Source organism: Asparagus officinalis, chromosome 1, assembly GCF_001876935.1.
Source record: "Asparagus officinalis chromosome 1, Aspof.V1, whole genome shotgun sequence".
Taxonomy (NCBI): domain Eukaryota; kingdom Viridiplantae; phylum Streptophyta; class Magnoliopsida; order Asparagales; family Asparagaceae; genus Asparagus; species Asparagus officinalis.
In genome coordinates, this window is record NC_033794.1 from 101,159 (window position 1) to 119,885 (window position 18,727).

At 37.2% G+C, this 18,727-nt stretch overlaps 3 protein-coding genes across 3 annotated transcripts in view; 2 read left to right on the forward strand and 1 right to left on the reverse strand.

Annotated features, from left to right (window-relative positions):
• The window catches only part of LOC109844865 (photosynthetic NDH subunit of subcomplex B 1, chloroplastic), a 2,468-nt gene extending 1,180 nt beyond the window's left edge, over positions 1-1,288 (forward strand). Inside the window, 5 exon segments of the mRNA XM_020414036.1 lie at positions 1-110; positions 205-462; positions 577-682; positions 792-877; positions 967-1,288. The exon segment at positions 1-110 is cut by the window's left edge and continues 8 nt beyond it. Coding sequence (XP_020269625.1) covers positions 1-110; positions 205-462; positions 577-682; positions 792-877; positions 967-1,132 — 726 coding nt within the window. The 3' untranslated portion in view covers positions 1,133-1,288.
• On the reverse strand, positions 1,413-6,582 carry LOC109844883 (histone deacetylase HDT2-like). The gene is made up of 10 exons (XM_020414055.1): positions 6,479-6,582; positions 5,645-5,715; positions 5,364-5,569; positions 5,234-5,256; positions 5,064-5,111; positions 3,474-3,670; positions 2,683-2,775; positions 2,505-2,601; positions 1,897-2,035; positions 1,413-1,742 (listed from the first exon to the last, which is right to left on the reverse strand). Exons 1-10 carry the CDS (start codon positions 6,489-6,491, stop codon positions 1,688-1,690), a joined length of 942 nt encoding a protein of 313 aa, XP_020269644.1. The 5' UTR covers positions 6,492-6,582; the 3' UTR covers positions 1,413-1,687.
• On the forward strand, positions 13,219-18,446 carry LOC109844892 (transmembrane 9 superfamily member 8-like). The gene is made up of 7 exons (XM_020414065.1): positions 13,219-13,474; positions 15,505-15,669; positions 15,771-15,880; positions 15,982-16,090; positions 16,180-16,292; positions 16,383-16,536; positions 17,081-18,446. Exons 1-7 carry the CDS (start codon positions 13,358-13,360, stop codon positions 18,236-18,238), a joined length of 1,926 nt encoding a protein of 641 aa, XP_020269654.1. The 5' UTR covers positions 13,219-13,357; the 3' UTR covers positions 18,239-18,446.

Genomic DNA, 18,727 nt, shown 5'->3' on the forward strand with positions numbered 1-18,727 from the left:
GATAGGGTGAGCTACATCTACCCGAATGTCAATGCAGCAGGCGCCGGCCTATTTCTATCCGAAACATTCACCGCTCCAAGCCTCAATCTCTCAGAAGGCGGATACAACATGTACGCCTGTCAAATGTCCAACTCTGATGCTCACTTGATTTTACGAAAATTAAAAAAAACTTATTGTTTTGTTATCTTCTTTTTAATGAAACAGGTACGATGAGATGATCGATTGGCTAGGACGGCCTGCACGTAACGTGCCGAGACAACCCGTACCGCCCCTTAAAGTGTCGATATCGAAGAAGCTTAGAGAATACGTCGAGGCGAAGTATAAGAAGGCAGGAGCAGAAAAAGGGGAGTACGTCGTGATCCATGGTATTGAATCTGATTCCGTTGCTAACATGCGGTCTAAGGGGGATACGGACAGCTTGTTGCCTATTCGGGTGTGGGCTGAAATAGCAGAGGAGTTGAGGTAAGTAAAGCCAAATAGGAAACATATATCGGTCGGTCGCGTAGTTTTCCAGCATGACATTGAACAAATATAAGTTCGGCGTCGCATGAAAGTTTGTGCTTTGTGGGTAAACAGGGGAGTGAAGCCTGTGTTTGTGATCCCACATGAGAAAGAGAGAGAAGACGTCGAGGAAGCAGTAGGAGAGGATTCCACCGTTCTATTCATCTCAACGCCAGGCCAGGTCTAAATATCATATGCTAGCTTAAATTTTACTCCGTAAAACATATTTTATGGACACTTAACAGCAACCTATTCCTCCCCTTGTTCTCCTTGAACTCCCATATCATCAGCTCGCTGCGCTCATCGACGATTCAGCTGGGGTGATCGCCACGAACACAGCAGCGCTGCAGCTCGCAAACGCTCGTGGGAAGCAGAGGTAGAGCGTTTTATCGTTATTTGGGTTGAATTCGTGATTGAATGAATACGTACGTCTTTAATTGCTTCTTGTTGGGTTGATTTTTGCAGCGTCGCATTGTTTTCTTCTGAGGTGAAGGGGAGGCTGTTTGTTCCCAGTGCAGAAGATAAGAGATGCGTAGTTGTTTCGTCAAAGACGGGGAAGTTGATAGATATCGACGTTGGAGAGGTGAAGAATGCAGTGGGAGTTCTAAGTAGGTCTCCGGTTCCAGCTTAGAGAGGTCATCACAGTTTAGTTATCTTTCGAGTTTTTCTTGTAGATATTCTTCAAGAACATAGTTGTTCCCATCGCAGGTGCAGAGGGGAACTTTCTTCACAATCAGCTTTTGGTTGATGTCACGTCCTTTTTTATGCCATATACCTTTTTCGTGCAGATCAGATGAACAACGCTCAAAATTAAACAAAACTAGCAGATTTGCAACTCTCAAGCCAAGAGACTGGGAGAGTAATTTAGAAGAGAAACAAAAGCTCATACGGAAATAAACAACATATAGAACTAAAAACATAAGTGCACGCGAATATCACCATCATAGTTAATTAACCATATAGAGACCATGCACAATATGCTTCTGGTTCTAAGTAACACCTCATAGTTAATTAACTGAAAAAGGAAAGCCAATCTAAAAGTGCTAGCATAAAATAGTCACGTCCATCTGATTGCAACAAAGACCAGCACAAACAAAATGCAATTTTGCGTCTCAACCGCCACTTCCAAGTCTGCTGCTGATGCCCAGCAACTACAAAACTAGTGGACTTGTCTTGCCACCCCTGTTCAACCATGCTTGGCTTTTGTATGAGATTCAAGAGCAGTGTCAGAATTGAAAGTCCTGGGCATAAACAAACAGTGCTATATTTAGAAACTCGGCTACCATAGAATCCAATACTCGAGGAATAAAGGGGGCATTGTAAATGAAAATACTCTCGAGAATGAAACATCAAAAGTAGTAGTACATAAAATATTTGGTGTGGACAACGGGATACCTGCTGCATGACTTGCAAGTGACAGAACCAGCTGACTTAGGAGACTTCTGCTTTGACTTGTCACTGTTTCCAGGTGTCTTCCCAGCTTGCTTGGCAGGATGAGGAGTTGCAATGTGCACATTCTTCTTTCCATCACCACCTGCATACAAGTGAGCAGAGAGCTAAGGATCAATTTGGTCACAAGGAAATGCAAATCGAGTACTTTTAATCTCTTGTTTTGGTCCGCCATCTCAATAGAAAGGAATCAAGGTTCAGAGCTCGATACGTGGTTGAATTTCATCTTTAGCAAGTATTTCTAAACCTAAACTCCAGTTGTCCATTTACTGAGGGTTGGAACTCAACAAATTCACTCTCAGAAATCAAATACAATAATCATGTTGGTTGCACCAAAGAAAAATCTAATAACATCCAACAAGAAAATTATAGTTCATAGGATTTAATCCCCTCAGTCAAAAAGTTTAAATCACAATCAACTGATTCTTAATTTCACAAACTGAAACCAACTGTAAAATTCTAACCTACTCAAAATGGGGGTCCAATTAGTGCACTAAAGGGTGATGAAAGGAAAAATATTCCAAAACTTCTAAAAAATTAAAAGACAAACAAACCTGATTTCTGTCCTTTAGCTGGGGTAACAACTTTAGCCTTCTTCTCCGGAACAGGAGTCTTGGAAGCAGATTCAGCAGGTCGCTTGCCAGTTGTAGCCTACAGTAAGGACACAAAACTGAGAAAATTGTCCATAAACAGAGCCAGAGATCTTACAAATGCATTAGATCATCCTCTTACCTTCTTAGGAGTAGCCTCATCTTCCTCTTCGGAGCTCTCATCCTCATCTGTATCATCTTCATCATCACTGTCGCTCATTGCTGCTGTCAGATCCTGTTTGGGGATTTAATTCAAAGTTTATTCAAATTGTCATATTAGGGCATGGAGGATAACACATAACGCATGGAAGATAATACTTGTTAAGGCGATCAAACAATGGGCCACTAGGATTTGATTCCTTAAAATTAAACAGCACTTGCAATACCCTTAAAGAAAACTCTTGCATTAAGTTGAATAAACTAGGACCACTTTTGACCTTAAAAGTCCTATGATTAGTGATGTCCAAACTCAAATTTACTGTTTCCAAAAGGATACTGGGAAAGTATTGTAGGGAATGAAACTTCCTCACAAGGTAAAAGCATCGGTCTACTCTGACATGGAATCACAAAATCTGTAGCATTCAAATATTATAATTACTATATACACTGCCACGTACCATTCAGCATCATTCCTCTAGTAACTCTATTTATCGTGGATACAATGCGACATGTCCCCAAAAAACCAGCATAAATAGCAAGCAAAATTCATACTTATTACATGCAGTTTACCATCTTAAAGTCTTCGTCCTTGGAATAGCAGTAGACTCCACAACATGACAATCTTGTAGTTACAATATGCAATTTGTATCCTTGTTAAAATCATTTATTTGTTAATCATCTTCATAGTAGCTATATTTCTCACAAATTGAATATAATAAAATCCAAAATAACAAAATCAAGGTAAAATGAAAAATGAAATTCCTTTACACGCACCTCGTCATCATCAGATTCTTCGTCAGAATCATCCTCATCATCATCATCATCGTCCTCATCTTCATCCTCTACCTTTGGCTTATCGACTTTAGCCGGTTCAGCTTTTTTTGCCTTTTTAGCAACTGAATTGTCCTCTTTGACTGCATTGGCCTTTCCTGCACCATATTTTCCTTGTTCTTGCTTGACCACAGGTTTGCCTATCAAAGAAATTTAGAAGTGAATCAAACATATGACAAAATCAAAACATGGTATAAGGGTAACAGAGGCTAAGATTAACCAGAACTCACATGTTTATAATAGAAAGAAAGATAGCAATACAATAATAATCCACAGGAAATTGCATTAAAGTGGAGCAAGGCCTCAAAGTCATATAAAATACTGAGAGGTAAACATTACACATTATGATGATAAATTTGGTAGCATTTAACAAGCAATAAAAATCACTATAATTAGCATAATAATAGAAAAGGGTATAAAACTGAACAAAGATGCTAAGTAAGATCCAACAAATACTAGATTAGAGAAGTGTCCCTTATGCCACTTATAGTTGATGCATGCCTTATCAAAAACTTCTCATGAGGATACTGATAGTATCACTATGTTAAAACCAGTAATAGGGTTCAAGACTGAGCCAAAAGCAATTGAGAGCACAAAATATTGGTTACGAAGGTGAATATTCAAGTTTCTAACATAGAATAAAACTGGTTACCAAGTTGAATATTCAATTTTCTAATTTCGGATAAACTCTACCTAGATGGAGCCACTAGAACCATAAACTGTTTTAGTAACCATGAGTTATGTACATATAACTGCATTGATCTCTACACCATCCTACAATGCAAGAGAATATCCTGACGGTATTGAATGATTTCACAAAAACAATATTTAAAGAAAGATACAGCTGTGTTTTTATTAGAACTAGAAAGTACCAAAAGGTTTTGAAAGTGATGAATAAACAAGTTTCACTCAGGCGTGATCATATATTATGTCAAGAAAAACAAACCTAACTAACCATTTTTCACAAGGTTCTTGTTGTTGTATTATTAATAAAGAATTTCAATTTAATTCTTAAGAATGAATCTATAAGAATGCATATTGTCAAAAGTTTCATTGTTATTTCTTTATAACCAAAGCACATGGCAGTTGTGCTAGCTGTGAAGAGCAGGGAATGTTTAACAAAAGTTGCTGCTCAAGAATCAAATAGGCACAGAATACCAAAACTACTAAAGCTCGGTTACATCTTCATGGAGCAAATTTCACACTATGGCACTTCACATGGCGTAATTGAATAAAACTTTCATAACTTGCCTTGAAAATCAGACTGTTCAAAGAGTAATGACATAACCGAAGCAATACAAGATTTTATATAAAAAATCCTAGTCCAGAACAATAGTCTCACAAATCAAGGTTCACGAGATGCTTCGTTCAAAATAAATTTGGAATTAACATTCATTGGATAGTGCAGAGATGTCTATGTTAATGAAAGTGACCTAATAGTCAACAGAAAACACAGTTAAAGGGTCAGAATACAAATTGCACATAGCCCGTAATCACACTGTGTATAAAATTAATACTAAAAGCATAAGGTACCATTTGCATTTTGAACAACAGGAACTTCTTCCTCGTCCGATTCCCCCTCTAGAAAGCCAAGAGAAATATGATGAGAGACATGAAAAGAAAAGTATAAAGGTATATATATATATATATATATATATATATATATATATATGTAGAGAGAGAGTTAGAGTTAAAATACTCACCAGAAAATTCTTCATTGTCGGATGTGGAACAGAGACAGAAACAGTCAAGGAAATACAATTTAAAATTTAAGAAATTAACATTGTATACTAAGGATGCAGAAAGCAAATAAAGGACATGATAAAAGGATATTCCTCAGGCAGAGCACTTTTATAACCGCAAAAATGGACACTGGTATTCTTTGAAGTGTGAGATAACTCAAAATCTTTATCGAAAACTAAATCAAACTGTAACTGGGCACATTTCTCCGCAGAGAGAGTTCCAATAACAAACTTCTTATCATTAACCTTCACATGGACAGTCACATTTTCTTTGCCCTTTAATTCTCCAAGGGAAGCCTGCATGAGACAGATGGAAGTTAAGAAATGCGAGGCCATTTGACTAGTCAAAGACAAATCAAGAGTGGGTTTCACCTGTGAGAGGTGCAGAAGCTTATCTTCTTCAGCATCGTACTTAACACTCTCGCCAGACTTGACTTCAGCACCTGGAAATAGTAGCTAACAAGTTAGGAAAAATAGATGCATCGAATGCACTTCGGCGTCCAAAACCGGTTAACAAAGTACACTAGGCTAAATTTGCTTTCAGACAAAGCTTTTTTTTTTAACGTAAGAACAACAACAGCAAGCACTGGTGGATTAGAACAATGTGAAGGTTTACGAAAATAGCCAGCTACCCAACTACCCACGAGCACGTTGACCATCTATTACATGCTTCTTGCAACCACTGGTGGATTCTATCAGATGTTAAGCTCTGGAAACAGCTTTAACTTGTTTGATGGCACGATTTAGTGTCTAAACGTACGACCAAAAGACAGTACGGGGTACGGTCAACATATTCGATTAAACATCAACATAAAGTCTGCCTTTGCAAGTAACCAAGACACAATAGCCTGAATTAGTTATTTTCGGAATACATAAGAGGTTTTAACAAATCAAATTGCATTAGGCAGGGCCAAATGCCATCTAATCTCGGCAGCCGCGCCGCCACAAAATCGTAAACCCTAAGTTTGAGGAAAGAAGCCCATTCAAGCACCGAAAGAATCAACAAGATCTACAAATGTAAAATCTGAAACCCAAGCCCTAGTTTGGGGACAAGCAGTAGCATCAACAAAAGGTTTAAGAAATCTGTGGGCTAATGAGATATAACCTAAAACCCTAGCAATCATTCGATTCGATCATCAAACAAGCGATCGATGGGAACAAAATCGAAACATGGACGGAGAGGGAGAGAGAGAGAGAGGAAATTACCCCAGAATTCCATCGCTGAATCCGATCGAGACGAGGAGAAATGATCGGAGGAGCGAGCGAGGATGAGAGCGGCGTCGTTAGGGTTTTAGAGCTAGACCTCGAATGGGTTGGGGGGTTTAATAGCGGAGGTCCGTAATTGGGTTGGGCCGGGTTACTTCTGACCCGGTCCGTTTGAATCTGGCCTCGCCACAAATAACTTTGATTTGGTTTCCCAACTGCGCCACGTGCAAGTCTAGCGTGCATCTTTATTATATGATTGGGGGATTACTATGCTCTGTTGTGTTGTGTTGTACGGATTGAGATCCTCTACTAATGAGGAGCTTTCTAATATCTCCTAATAGAATCTTAGCCTTTCATTTATCAATCAAAAGCCAAGATCTCATCATGAGCAAAAGTAGGGGGTCCCCCTGCTTTTGTTCATGAGGAGATCTTGGCCTTTGATTGATAAATCAAAGGCAAAAATCTCTTTATTAGGAGATATTAGTAGAGGATCCATTAGTAGAGGATCACAATCCGTGTTGTACTATACTAGGTTTTATGCGCTATTATGATTAAGTATTTTTAATTTTTTTTTACTAAACTTTATTACTCGATTTCATTTTGATAGTTTTTTAGGTTATATTTCTAATCTTATATGTGGATGATATTCTACATGCAAGCAGCGATTTAGGTTTGTTACATGAAACAAAACAATTCCTCTCTAAAAACTTTAAAATGAAAGATTTAGGTGAAGCTTCTTATGTCATTGACGTAGAAATTCACAAAGATAGATCTAAAAGAACTTTAGGACTATCTCAAAGGGTCTACATTGAAAAGGTATTAGAGAGATTCAGAATAAAATATTGTGCGTCCATGTCAGCACCTATCATCAAAGGGGATAAACTCAGTCAAGATCATTGTCCACAAAATGAACTAGAAAAGGAACATATGAAGAGCATAAGGTATGCATCTGCCGTGGGTAGCTTGATGTATGCACAAGTTTGCACACGACCTGACATCAGATTTGTAGTAGGATTTTTACGTAGATGTCAGAGTAATCCTGGTATGGAACATTGGAGGGCTGCTAAAAGAGTCATGAGATATCTGAAGGGAGCCAAGGATTGCAGACTGACTTACAATCATACTGATCATTTCGAGATGGTCGGTTATTCAAATTCAAACTTTGCTGGATGCATAGAACAAGAAAATCTACTTCAGGATATGTCTTCCTTCTTGCGGGAGGGGCTATATCTTGCAGGAGTATTAAGCAAACAATTGTTGCTTAATCTACCATGGAGGCAGAGTTTATTACGTGCTATGAAGCCCTACACAGGCATTATGATTGAGAAACTTTATCTCAGGTCTCAAAGTTGTCGATTCTATTGTGAGGCTTATGACGATCTATTATGATAATTTAACAGTTGTTCTATTCTCCAAAAATAATAAAAGTGAAAAGCTAAAACAAGCATATCGACGTAAAGTATCTTAGTGTTAGAGAGAATGTGAAACAAAGTATTGTGTCTTAGTGTTAGAGAGAATGTGAAACAAAACATTGTGTCTATTCAACACATTAATACCGAGCTTATGATTGCAGATCCAATGACTAAAGTATTGCCCGCAAAAGAGTTCCTAAGTCATATGGAACATATGTGATTGTTTTAGCTCGTTATGTGTTTGTTTTTCTCTCTAGTTGTTTTTAGACATGTTCTGACTATTCTTGGGGAATAAAATTTGATTTTATTGTGCACAAATAAAGTTTTTATATTTAAATTGTATCCATTAGGATAATTAAAGTAAGATCTGAGTGAGTCGTAGGAAGTTATTCATAGAGTTTGCTTATAAAGTTGTTCACTTGATGAATTTATGCATCGTGATACATGGAAGGAAGATCTCATTATTACTAAGAGCTTGACCGCTATGATTTGTGCATTAGATTCTTTATTTCTCTTATTTCTTGAAGTTTTTGTTTGAATTATTGTTGGATCGATCATTGTTCTGTCAACCCTGAGTGAGATGATATATCGTTTGATCATATCCATTATAGTAGTGGAGTTTTAGGCGTGCTCTCGTAATTTTTGAACCGTATAAGGTTGTAAAGATATTTGTTAACTGCACCCAATCACCGACCTCTTAAAGCTTGAACTTCCTGATGTTGAGATGAGCAACGTCCTCCTCTTGGTGATCTTTCTTATGTTGACTCGATGCCATCATGTTGTACCCGTGAAATTAATTTTTCTATCGATCGCATCGCGAGTTGCTAACCGTGGCATCATAAGTGAGCGAGCTAGGTCGTTACCGCTTGATCTTTGATTACTTCGATCATTCATTGAATAGCCTTTCACCTTTTGATTTTTTTGCTTTTAAGTTTATTTTTCAATGGAGTTTGTGGGTGTCGGGGTTAGCTTAATTGTTGCTAAATGGATGGAAACTGGTTAGTTTTTGATGTCCAGTGAGATTGTGTAGACCGATCTAATGATGATTTATATGTAGATAGCCAGGTGCTTTTGACCTAATGACGATGCATCCATGTACATTGCTGAGAACCTCTCCCCTTGTTACGGTCAGAAAAAGTGTGCAAATTTGGGACCCCTGATACTGTTGACAGGATCAAGGAGCGGGTTGAGGAGAAGGAAGGGATTCCACCTGTGCAACAGAGGTATTCTTCATTTTAAAAAAAATACAGTTCTTGTTCTCTCATTATAGTTCTGTGTACGTTCATCTTTAGTTATGAATCTTAACCTCTGACTTTCTCCTCTTGCTTGTAACTGAACACCAGTCAGCCGATCCAGTCTAATTTACTGTTTTTCATAATACTGATCATGTAGAAGAAGAGGAGAACAATAAATCAGTCTGGATTTCCACAGTACTCTGCTGTTGGGGTTTTAGGGTTTCTTCGGGTATTTGGCTAGGGTTGAATGTTGTGGATTCTTTTAGAGGGATCGATAAAAAGAAGGATAATGAAAGGAAATAGTATTTTGATAGATAATAGCTAGGCCTCAAACCTAGGGGCCTCACACCTAAAGGGCTTCACACCCTAAAGACACTTCACATGCCAACAAGCAATTCACGTGCTCAAAATCATTACTTAATTTTTTATTAATCATTTTCTAATCCCCCATGAAGGATGACAACCTTACTTATAGAGGGAAAAAACTAAATACGGAAAGGAAATTAAAATCCTAACCAAATCCTAATAAAAAGGAAATAACTCTAAAAAAAATAAGTCTCGAAGATCATAAAAATCCTAAATCAAATCCTAAGGAGATCTTTACCTAAATTTGGAGATTACATCAAATATTACTAAAATAAAAAAAGGTTCTAGTAAATTATAAAATTCAGGATCAACGGTTGAGGATAGTCTTGCATCATTTTAGGTTTCCATTGGGCTGGGAAACTTTAAAAATATTGGGGTACCTTTAAGTTTTTACTTCATTTGCATGTAGGTTTTTGTTGATACACACTTTTCTGACTTGTTTTATAGATAAGCTCTCCAAAATCTCACAAATTGTTTTCTGGAGAAGTCGTTGCATTCCTATATGTTTTAACAAATTCGAAAGAGGTTGCATTCTAGTTTATTATGTTAAAAAGATCGCATATATTATGTTTCCGCTTAAATGCTTATAATCTATGAAAGTATGAGCTATTTTGCTAAACCTATGATTTCATATGTTTCATGATTTTTAACCCAAAATAAAATAAAAATAAACATTAAAAAAACGCACTTGTGGTTCTATAAGCTATTATCTAGTTGAAAGCAAGCTTTTATAACATCGGTGAAGTTTTACTACCTTTGATTTTATAGTTCTCGTTGTTCGGAAACCATTTCGCTAATCGGATCCACCTTTCACTTCAACTTTTTTTATTTGACTTCAACTTATTTATTTTTTGGTTTGCTAGACATAACATATTTTGTCATTTAGTTACTTGCACTACGCTTATCTATAGCCAATCTTGTTATGTCTTGTTCTTTTTTTAGCATTGAGACTATATTGTCTGTCTGTAGGCATTAAAGCTGCCATGATACATCAAAACTAAGATAGGAGTATACCAATCTTAGTCTATACTCATCATTACTTATAGTTTGAGATCTCTCGCTGGGGAAGAATTCTTTTACTACCTTTCGACTTTGTTTGATAAAGCATGCATCCGCAACCAGCCAACCTATCTTATTTAACTTTGAGCTTTGGTGCTAATATGGGCTCTGCTCTTGTTTGAAATGGATGATGCCAAACTCTTTGGCAGTCAGTTATGATTAATGTGCTTAAAATATGCCTTGCAGTTTACTAAATCGCATTCTAGCTGCTTGTTCTGATTTCTGTCAATGTGTTTTTCCAGGCTTATTTATGCAGGCAAGCAGCTGGCAGGTGACAAGACCGTCAACGAATACAACATCGAGGGCGGTTCTGTCCTTCACCTTGTGCTTTTGCTCTCAGGGGTGGCCGCTAATGACTGGATTGGGATCCTCTACTAATGAGGAGGTTCCTAATATCTCCTAATGGGATCATGGCCTTTGATTTATCATGAGCAAAAGTAGGGGGAGGATAAGGATGAGATCTTGGCATTCGATTGATAAATCAAAGGCTAAGATCTCTTTATTAGGAGATATTAGGAACACTATGCATTAGTAGATGATCCCAATATCTAATGACTGCTTACAGTGTCCACGTACGAAAACTATCTGCTTCAGAGAAACCATCCTGGTCATATTTACTTCAGAGAAACCATTCCAGTGGGTCCCACCCCCCTCTCCTGCGCGAGTTGAGGCGCGCGCTAAGGCGCGTGCCAAAAAGCAGGGTTCTTGCTAAAGGGGGAACTGGTCTTTTGGGTTCAATGTTGTCTGTGGTGGCCATGACTTCTTTAGCTAATTTTCTTTAATGTTTGATAAAAAGGCCCTTGGATCTTTAAACAACTTGCTTTAAAATTTGTCGCGTGAAACTACATAAATAGTCGAGATGAAGATGCTAACTTGCGACCTCTCCAAGCGTTTAAATAAAATAATATTACACGCAAACTCTAGAAGAAACTCGCCCATTTTCCTATGCGCTCGTTAGCATCGCGAACTAGCTATAGAATCTTGATTTTCAAGCTACCATATATATACTTGTTGACCCAAAATTGATTTTAATATTTCCTCGGAAATTGATTAATTCGATTAGGTACTGATACATAGCATCTGATCTGACATTAAAAAAGCAATTCCTTAGATCTGTCGTTGTTTTTAACTTCAACACTATGAAGGAAGAAATTTTTTTTTTCTATTTTCCCGAGGATGGTTAGGTAAATTAGGACGCAAAGTAAATAGCCATTTATGCCAGTAAGGTCAATATTAAGAGCATATAGCTTCATTCAATATTTAAGGGCTTTTCACCAATAATTCCATTCTAGTTACAATTAGGGGGTTGGTTCAATTTCTACAAATTATAGGAAATGTTTTCCATCCAAAATATGATTTTATTATATTTCTTAAAAAGTTATAGGAAAAGTTTTGAGAAGTCAAAAATTACCAATTTTTTTGTTTTTTTTACTTTGTTTGTTTGGTTCAAAACAAGAAAATAGCTCATAACTTTATAGAAAATATCAAGATTTTCTATAATTTGTAAGAACCAAACGCACCCTAAATTTATAGAAAAATATTAACTTTATAGAAAAGTGTCAATTTGGTGTCAGATTTCTGGGTGATTTCCGCACATTTTAAGAGTAAAGTGATTTCTGTAAATTTTGGTATTTTTTTGTACTTTATAAAAAATATTTCTGTATTTTTTTGAACCAAACACAGTTTACGAAAATCAACAGAAAAATTTTAATTACAGAATTATCATTGTCAGATATTTTAAGAAAACTTTTCTATAAAATTGTGCAACAAGAACAACCCCTTATCATAGTACTTACTCTAGCCCGTAAGGTACCGTTTGGCAAAGGGTTAAGTGAGGGGTTAAGGAGACTTAACCCCTTCTTAACCTGCCAAACACAACAAATTTATATAAGGGTTAAAGTGAGTTAACCCTCCATAATTTGCCAAACATAAAAAATATAGAAGGGTTAAGTTAACCCCTCTAGAGGGGTTAAAATGAGTTAACCCCTCAAAATGAGGGGTTTACTAATACTCCTATTTAGATGGAATAAGAGTTAACCCTTCTAATTGTAAAGAAAATAGTCAAAATCATTGTTATTCCCAAACACTAAAACTGGTCATAAGGGCTAAAATAAAACTTATTTAACGGGTTAATAATTTAGTCCTTCGGATTATCAAATGGGCTAAGTACATTAATCCTTCTCTTTAACCCCTCTTCATTAACCCTTTGCCAAACGGGGCCTAAATGTATAACCGCCCAAAATAAAACACTAATCATAATTCAGAACGTCGGATTGCTAATTAATCTGAGGTGCAAAGTGAGGGGGAGCCCAGTGGCAAGTAGCAATTTTCTAATGTAGTGAGGTGGGCTTCGTGAACTGTGGGTCCCCCCTCTTCACCGCAAAGAGATACGCGGGAGCGCCGATCGAGGCGCACGAGCTTCTCAGTGCCGCGTCCCCACAAAATTTAATTTAATCCCGTGCCGAATTCTCAACGCGATGGCCCCTATGCGAACCAAGCCATCCACCGTCCGCGTGTCCTCATCACTCTTAGCGCGTAAGGGACATTTGTAGATCGTCTCGTATAGGAGCATTCTTATTTATTGATTCCCCAGTTCGATGCGGGTCATCACGTTCAGATATTAATCAACTAATTAATTAATATAAACGAAATAAAACGGAGAAAGAGATTTCGAGGAGAGGAGAGATTTGAGAGCGACTCGAGTCGAGGGAGGGACTGAGATCTCAAATATCGATCTCTTCTTCTTCTTCTTCATTCTCTCTCTCTCTAGAAACCCTAGATTTGGTGCTTTTCCTTCTTCTTGTTCAATGGAGGCCTCTCCGCCCCTGCCGATCTTCTCATGGATCGCCATGGCGATCCTGCTCTCCATCGCGCCAGCTGGATGCTTCTATCTCCCCGGCGTAGCTCCGGCGGACTTCCAGAAGGTCGACCTCTCATTCCCTCTCATTGTTGATCTCGAGCTGTTAGCTCTGCATCACTGCAAGATTGCAGTTTTTACTTATTTATTCGGATTCGTGTTTTTTTTCCTCAAAAAAATTGAAATTCGATGAGAAATGATGGCTTCTTTGTTGAGCTGACTGAGTTATTTTAGGTAGATTTATACTTAGTTATTGCATGCATGTTAGAGTTTGCATTATCATCTTAAAATTTGGAATTTGATTGTTAGGATGCAGAGCCTGTATGTATGTGTGGGATGATATGGAGGGGGAACAAAAATAAAAATAAAAAAAAAACATGCACATGATTTAGACTACTGGGTAAGCACTAAAAGAGTAGTTCTTGAGCTTAAATTGTTAAGTAGTATGTGCTTGTAAATTGTAATTTGTATGAAAATGGTTTAGTGAAATTTCAAATGAGATCTTCAGGGGTATTTATGGAAGAAAAGGTAATAATAATAATAATAATAAGTACATCGGAACGTTAATAGAGGGTTGGGAAGATATTAAAATGCTGGTTATCAAAGATATGGTTTTATTGAGGAAGTGTGATGAAACTTGTATTCCAACACAAAGCGAAGGATCCTATGAATCTTATGCTAAGAAGTTGCTTGTGGAAAGAGAAATTTAAGTGGGAACAGGGTAATGTTGTTCATCAGGTATTTGGCGGAATTGCTGATAGATTAAAGCTCTTTCTTCCTTTTTAGAATTCACATGTAAGAAATGGCCTACGAGCATCTCTCCGTACATCTGTATGGAACAGATTATGTATAATGCCGAGTGATATTTGGGAAGCGTGGAGACATATTAGTAGTTTCACGTCCTTGGATTGATTTTGAGAACTTCAATACGTTGTTGAATTAATAGGTTTTTTGCCCACTGTATAACTTGATAGTTAGATCCCCGGATTCCCAAATTTAAGAATCTTTGTATTAAATCATATTCGTACCAGACCCTTATCATGCACCCCTGTAAGACAAATCCTTGCAGACTATGCATCCTTACTAATAGACGTATGTGACTCAAAGAAAACTGGGAATTAGTGCTTCTAATTATCAGATAATTACTTTTAATTTACATTTCTTTCATTTTTAATTCAAACATTATGCAAAATTCAGAACTTCATGGAGGCTTTTGTAATTGTAACACTAGGGAATCAGAGAAACAGAGGATAAACTACAAAAATGGTCGTTATATATGTAATTGTATTAATTTATGTGGATTTGGATACAATTAGTTATACGTTATATGGTATTTTCAAAATAAGATTTATCTGGCGGATTTAGAAAGTAAATTTTTTCTAAGATTTGAGGTAGGTGACATGCCGAACCTCAAATGAATGTGGCTCTGCCCCAGAATATGAACACCTTTAACCGTTATATTATTAGTTTATTTTTCTTTCAGTTTTAGTTCCTACATTATATAAAGTTCAGACCTTTAAGAACATGTTGAACCATGTCACTGGAAGTTTCCTTGTAACTCGTAAGTAACACAAGATTTTCGAACTCTTGATGCAATGTGCCTATAAGCGAGCTATGATTTTCAAATATGTTCATAGCTCAAATAAATTTGCTGAAGGCAATTTAAGTCTACTTGTCTTATAGCTTAGCATTTACCTACATAAAAGTTCAGTTATCTGTTTATCGTTGGTCTTTAGGCTCTTCTGTCTCGTTATGCATATTTTGATGGAATGCCTGATGATCATACTTCCTTTCTATTCTTTGATGTGTATATCTGGGCGAGTGAGAATTAACAACTAGTTTTGACTCAGCTGAGTTTTTATTGGTTGTTGAAAGTATCTTGTTATTTCTTTATTTGCTTTGGAATGTTTTAAATGTATAACTAATTATCTCAATCTTTTTCCTATATTCTAGTCATTTATTCTATATTCTATATTCCCCAAGGTTTCTTTATTGCTTTGGAATATATCAATTGTTCTATGTTCTAATGGTTAACCCCAAAGTTTTGTCTTGCGCTTTTATAATTTATAGTACTGAGCGTGTAAGTTTTGGCTGCAGAAAGATCCACTGACGGTGAAAGTGAACAAACTGACTTCTACAAAGACCCAGCTTCCATATTCTTATTATTCTCTTCCTTACTGTAAGCCACAGACTGTAATTGACAGTGCCGAAAACCTTGGGGAAGTGCTCCGTGGTGATCGTATTGAAAACTCTCCCTATGTGGTTAGGTTCCACCTTAGTTAATTTCTGCATAATTTAACTCTTTGTAGTATAGTTTTTCCTAACTGAGTTGTAAATTTTAATCTTTTAAATCTTATGTGTAGTTTGAAATGAGAGAGCCCAAGATGTGCCATATTGTCTGCAAGGTAACTCCCAATGAAAAAGAAGCAAAGGAACTTAAGGGAAAGATAGAGGATGACTACAGGGTTAATATGTATATAAGCCTCTCCACTGTTTTTTTTTTTTTGAGAGAAAGCTCTCTACTGATATTGTGATCCATCGCTAATGCAAATGCATCAACATAACAATTTACAGGATCCTTGACAATCTTCCCCTAGTTGTTCCTGCCAAAAGACTGGATCATGATTCTCCAACGATATACCAACATGGCTTTCATGTTGGCTTCAAAGGCCAAAATGCTGAAGTAATTACATGCTGATACTTAAAAATTAATTTTGTAATAATTTCAAAATCTGTTAACTGATTGCAGCAAAACTTCTCAATCTTTTGCAGAGCAAGGAAGAAAAACATTTTATCCACAACCATCTATCCTTTCTTGTTAAGTATCACAAGGATTTAGAAACAGACCTTGCGAGGATAGTGGGATTTGAGGTCAAGCCCTTCAGGTAAGTTTCTTATCCTTGAATTGAATATGTGTTGGGGACTTATTTGCAAACTTGTATTCTCTATTTACCTCTCCTTCATTTATGTTCTAGTGTTAAGCATGACTATGAAGGTGACTGGGAAGAAGGCAAGACTAGGCTGATTACCTGTGATCCTCATGCAAAACGGATAGTTACAGGCTCCGAATTTCCACAAGAGGTGGAAGAGAAGACAGATATTATATTCACTTATGACGTTGAATTTCAGGTGTGACTATTAACTGCAAATGCTTTAATGATAATATTAGTATCCAAGCTTGACACCTTCTCTCTATTTATGATAACCTGTCTCCTTGCCTAGTTTATATTTAGCTTCTTCAGTTGCTACTTTGTAACCTTTTCAAAAAATTTAAATATCCTCTCAAAGCCTGGAATATTGAAAGAATCTGATATATTTCAGGAAAGACCTTGGGTCATCTGACAAAGAATATTGTTTTTTGTTTGTTCTCAGTGAAGAGATAAGCATCAATATCTTATGAAAGAAAAATAACTTAGTGTCCATGTTCATAAAAATTTTACTATTATACCATAAATAAAAAGATACCAGAAATTACTCAATTCTCATTTTGGTTAGCCTGTAACCAAGTCAACCTTCACAGTTTCTATGAAGTAACATGTTTTAGTTTCTTTAAGTATTGTAAGAGTACAAGTATTCACATAATCTAAAAAGGTATCTACACACAAAACGGGCAATGGGCATATTGTAGTATGTCTTGATGCTAAATCTTTATCCTTTCCCCTTTTCTTCACAGGAGAGTGATGTGAAGTGGGCATCCCGGTGGGACACTTACCTCCTAATGAATGATGACCAAATCCACTGGTTCTCCATCGTCAACTCACTAATGATTGTCCTCTTTCTCTCTGGCATGCTGGCCATGATCATGTTACGTACTCTGTACCGAGACATCTCCAAATACAACCAGCTCGAAACCCAAGAAGAGGCCCAAGAAGAAACTGGCTGGAAATTAGTCCATGGCGACGTCTTCAGGCCTCCATCCAACTCCGATCTTCTGTGTGTCTATGTAGGCACTGGCGTCCAATTCTTTGGTATGTTACTTGTGACAATGATGTTTGCTGTTCTTGGCTTCCTATCCCCCTCAAACCGAGGAGGATTGATGACAGCAATGCTCCTTCTTTGGGTATTTATGGGCATTTTTGCTGGATACTCCTCTTCAAGACTCTACAAGATGTTGAAGGGTTCAGAGTGGAAGAGAATTGCTCTGAGGACAGCGTTCATATTCCCCGCTACTGTTTTTTCCATCTTCTTTGTGCTCAATGCTCTTATATGGGGAGAGAGATCTTCTGGTGCTGTGCCCTTCACCACCATGTTTGCCCTTGTCTTGCTTTGGTTTGGTATCTCGGTTCCTTTGGTCTTTGTAGGAAGTTATATCGGGTTCAAGAAGCCAACCATTGAGGACCCTGTTAAGACCAACAAAATCCCTAGGCAAATCCCAGAACAAGCGTGGTACATGAACCCAGTCTTTTCAATTCTAATTGGCGGAGTCCTTCCTTTCGGAGCAGTGTTCATCGAGCTCTTCTTCATTCTAACCTCAATTTGGCTTCACCAGTTCTACTACATATTCGGCTTCCTCTTCTTGGTCTTCATCATACTTATAGTTACTTGTGCTGAGATAACCATCGTGCTGTGTTACTTCCAGCTTTGCAGTGAAGATTACTTGTGGTGGTGGAGGTCTTATTTGACCTCAGGCTCTTCTGCACTCTACCTCTTCTTATACGCGATGTTTTACTTCTTCACGAAACTGGATATAACCAAGCCAGTTTCTGGGATTTTGTACTTCGGCTACATGCTCATTGCTTCGTATGCCTTCTTTGTGCTCACGGGGACTATAGGCTTCTATGCTTGCTTCTGGTTCACGAGGCTCATCTATTCATCGGTTAAAATCGATTAAAATCATTGGAGGATTGTTCGATTTAACCTCCACATTCTGAGTAGCCATGTCATTCGATATTGTGATTCCATTAGGTTCTCTAGGATGAGCAGCTTCTTTAATACCCTTTTTAACTTTTTAGTTATTGTTTCTAGTGATTAAGAGGGGCGTCTATTGTATGTTATCAATAATTTATAAAAAAAAATTCTTATGAGTTTTGTCCTTGTTATTCTTTTTCCACTCTCATAGGCAAATGTTTATTCCTACATTGTAATGTATCAGTGGCGTCGGTATTCATTACTTGAGAAGAGAAACATTGTTGCGTTACTTGATACTTACTACTTTTGTTACATGCATCATTTGATGTTTGCACAATTTGGGCTTATAAGCAAATTTACTCCTACGAAGTTTAGGCTTCTCATCGTAAGAGAAAGAATATGACCCTAAATCTTGACCCCTTAAAAGAACTATGCCCAGTGAAAGAACAAACCCATATGGTTTTACAAATGT

Bases quoted from the DNA above. Each gene is read 5' to 3' on its own strand.
- LOC109844883 (XM_020414055.1), bottom strand. The intron at 5,570-5,644 runs GTGAAACCCACT...TGTCTCATGCAG, and splicing joins AGCTTCTGCACCTCTCACAG to GCTTCCCTTGGAGAATTAAA. The intron at 3,671-5,063 runs GTACCTTATGCT...TTTCTTTGATAG, and splicing joins TGTTGTTCAAAATGCAAATG to GCAAACCTGTGGTCAAGCAA.
- LOC109844892 (XM_020414065.1), top strand. From the start codon at position 13,358: ATGGAGGCCTCTCCGCCCCTGCCGATCTTCTCATGGATCGCCATGGCG. The intron at 16,293-16,382 runs GTAAGTTTCTTA...TTTATGTTCTAG, and splicing joins TTTGAGGTCAAGCCCTTCAG to TGTTAAGCATGACTATGAAG. The intron at 16,537-17,080 runs GTGTGACTATTA...TTTTCTTCACAG, and splicing joins CTTATGACGTTGAATTTCAG to GAGAGTGATGTGAAGTGGGC.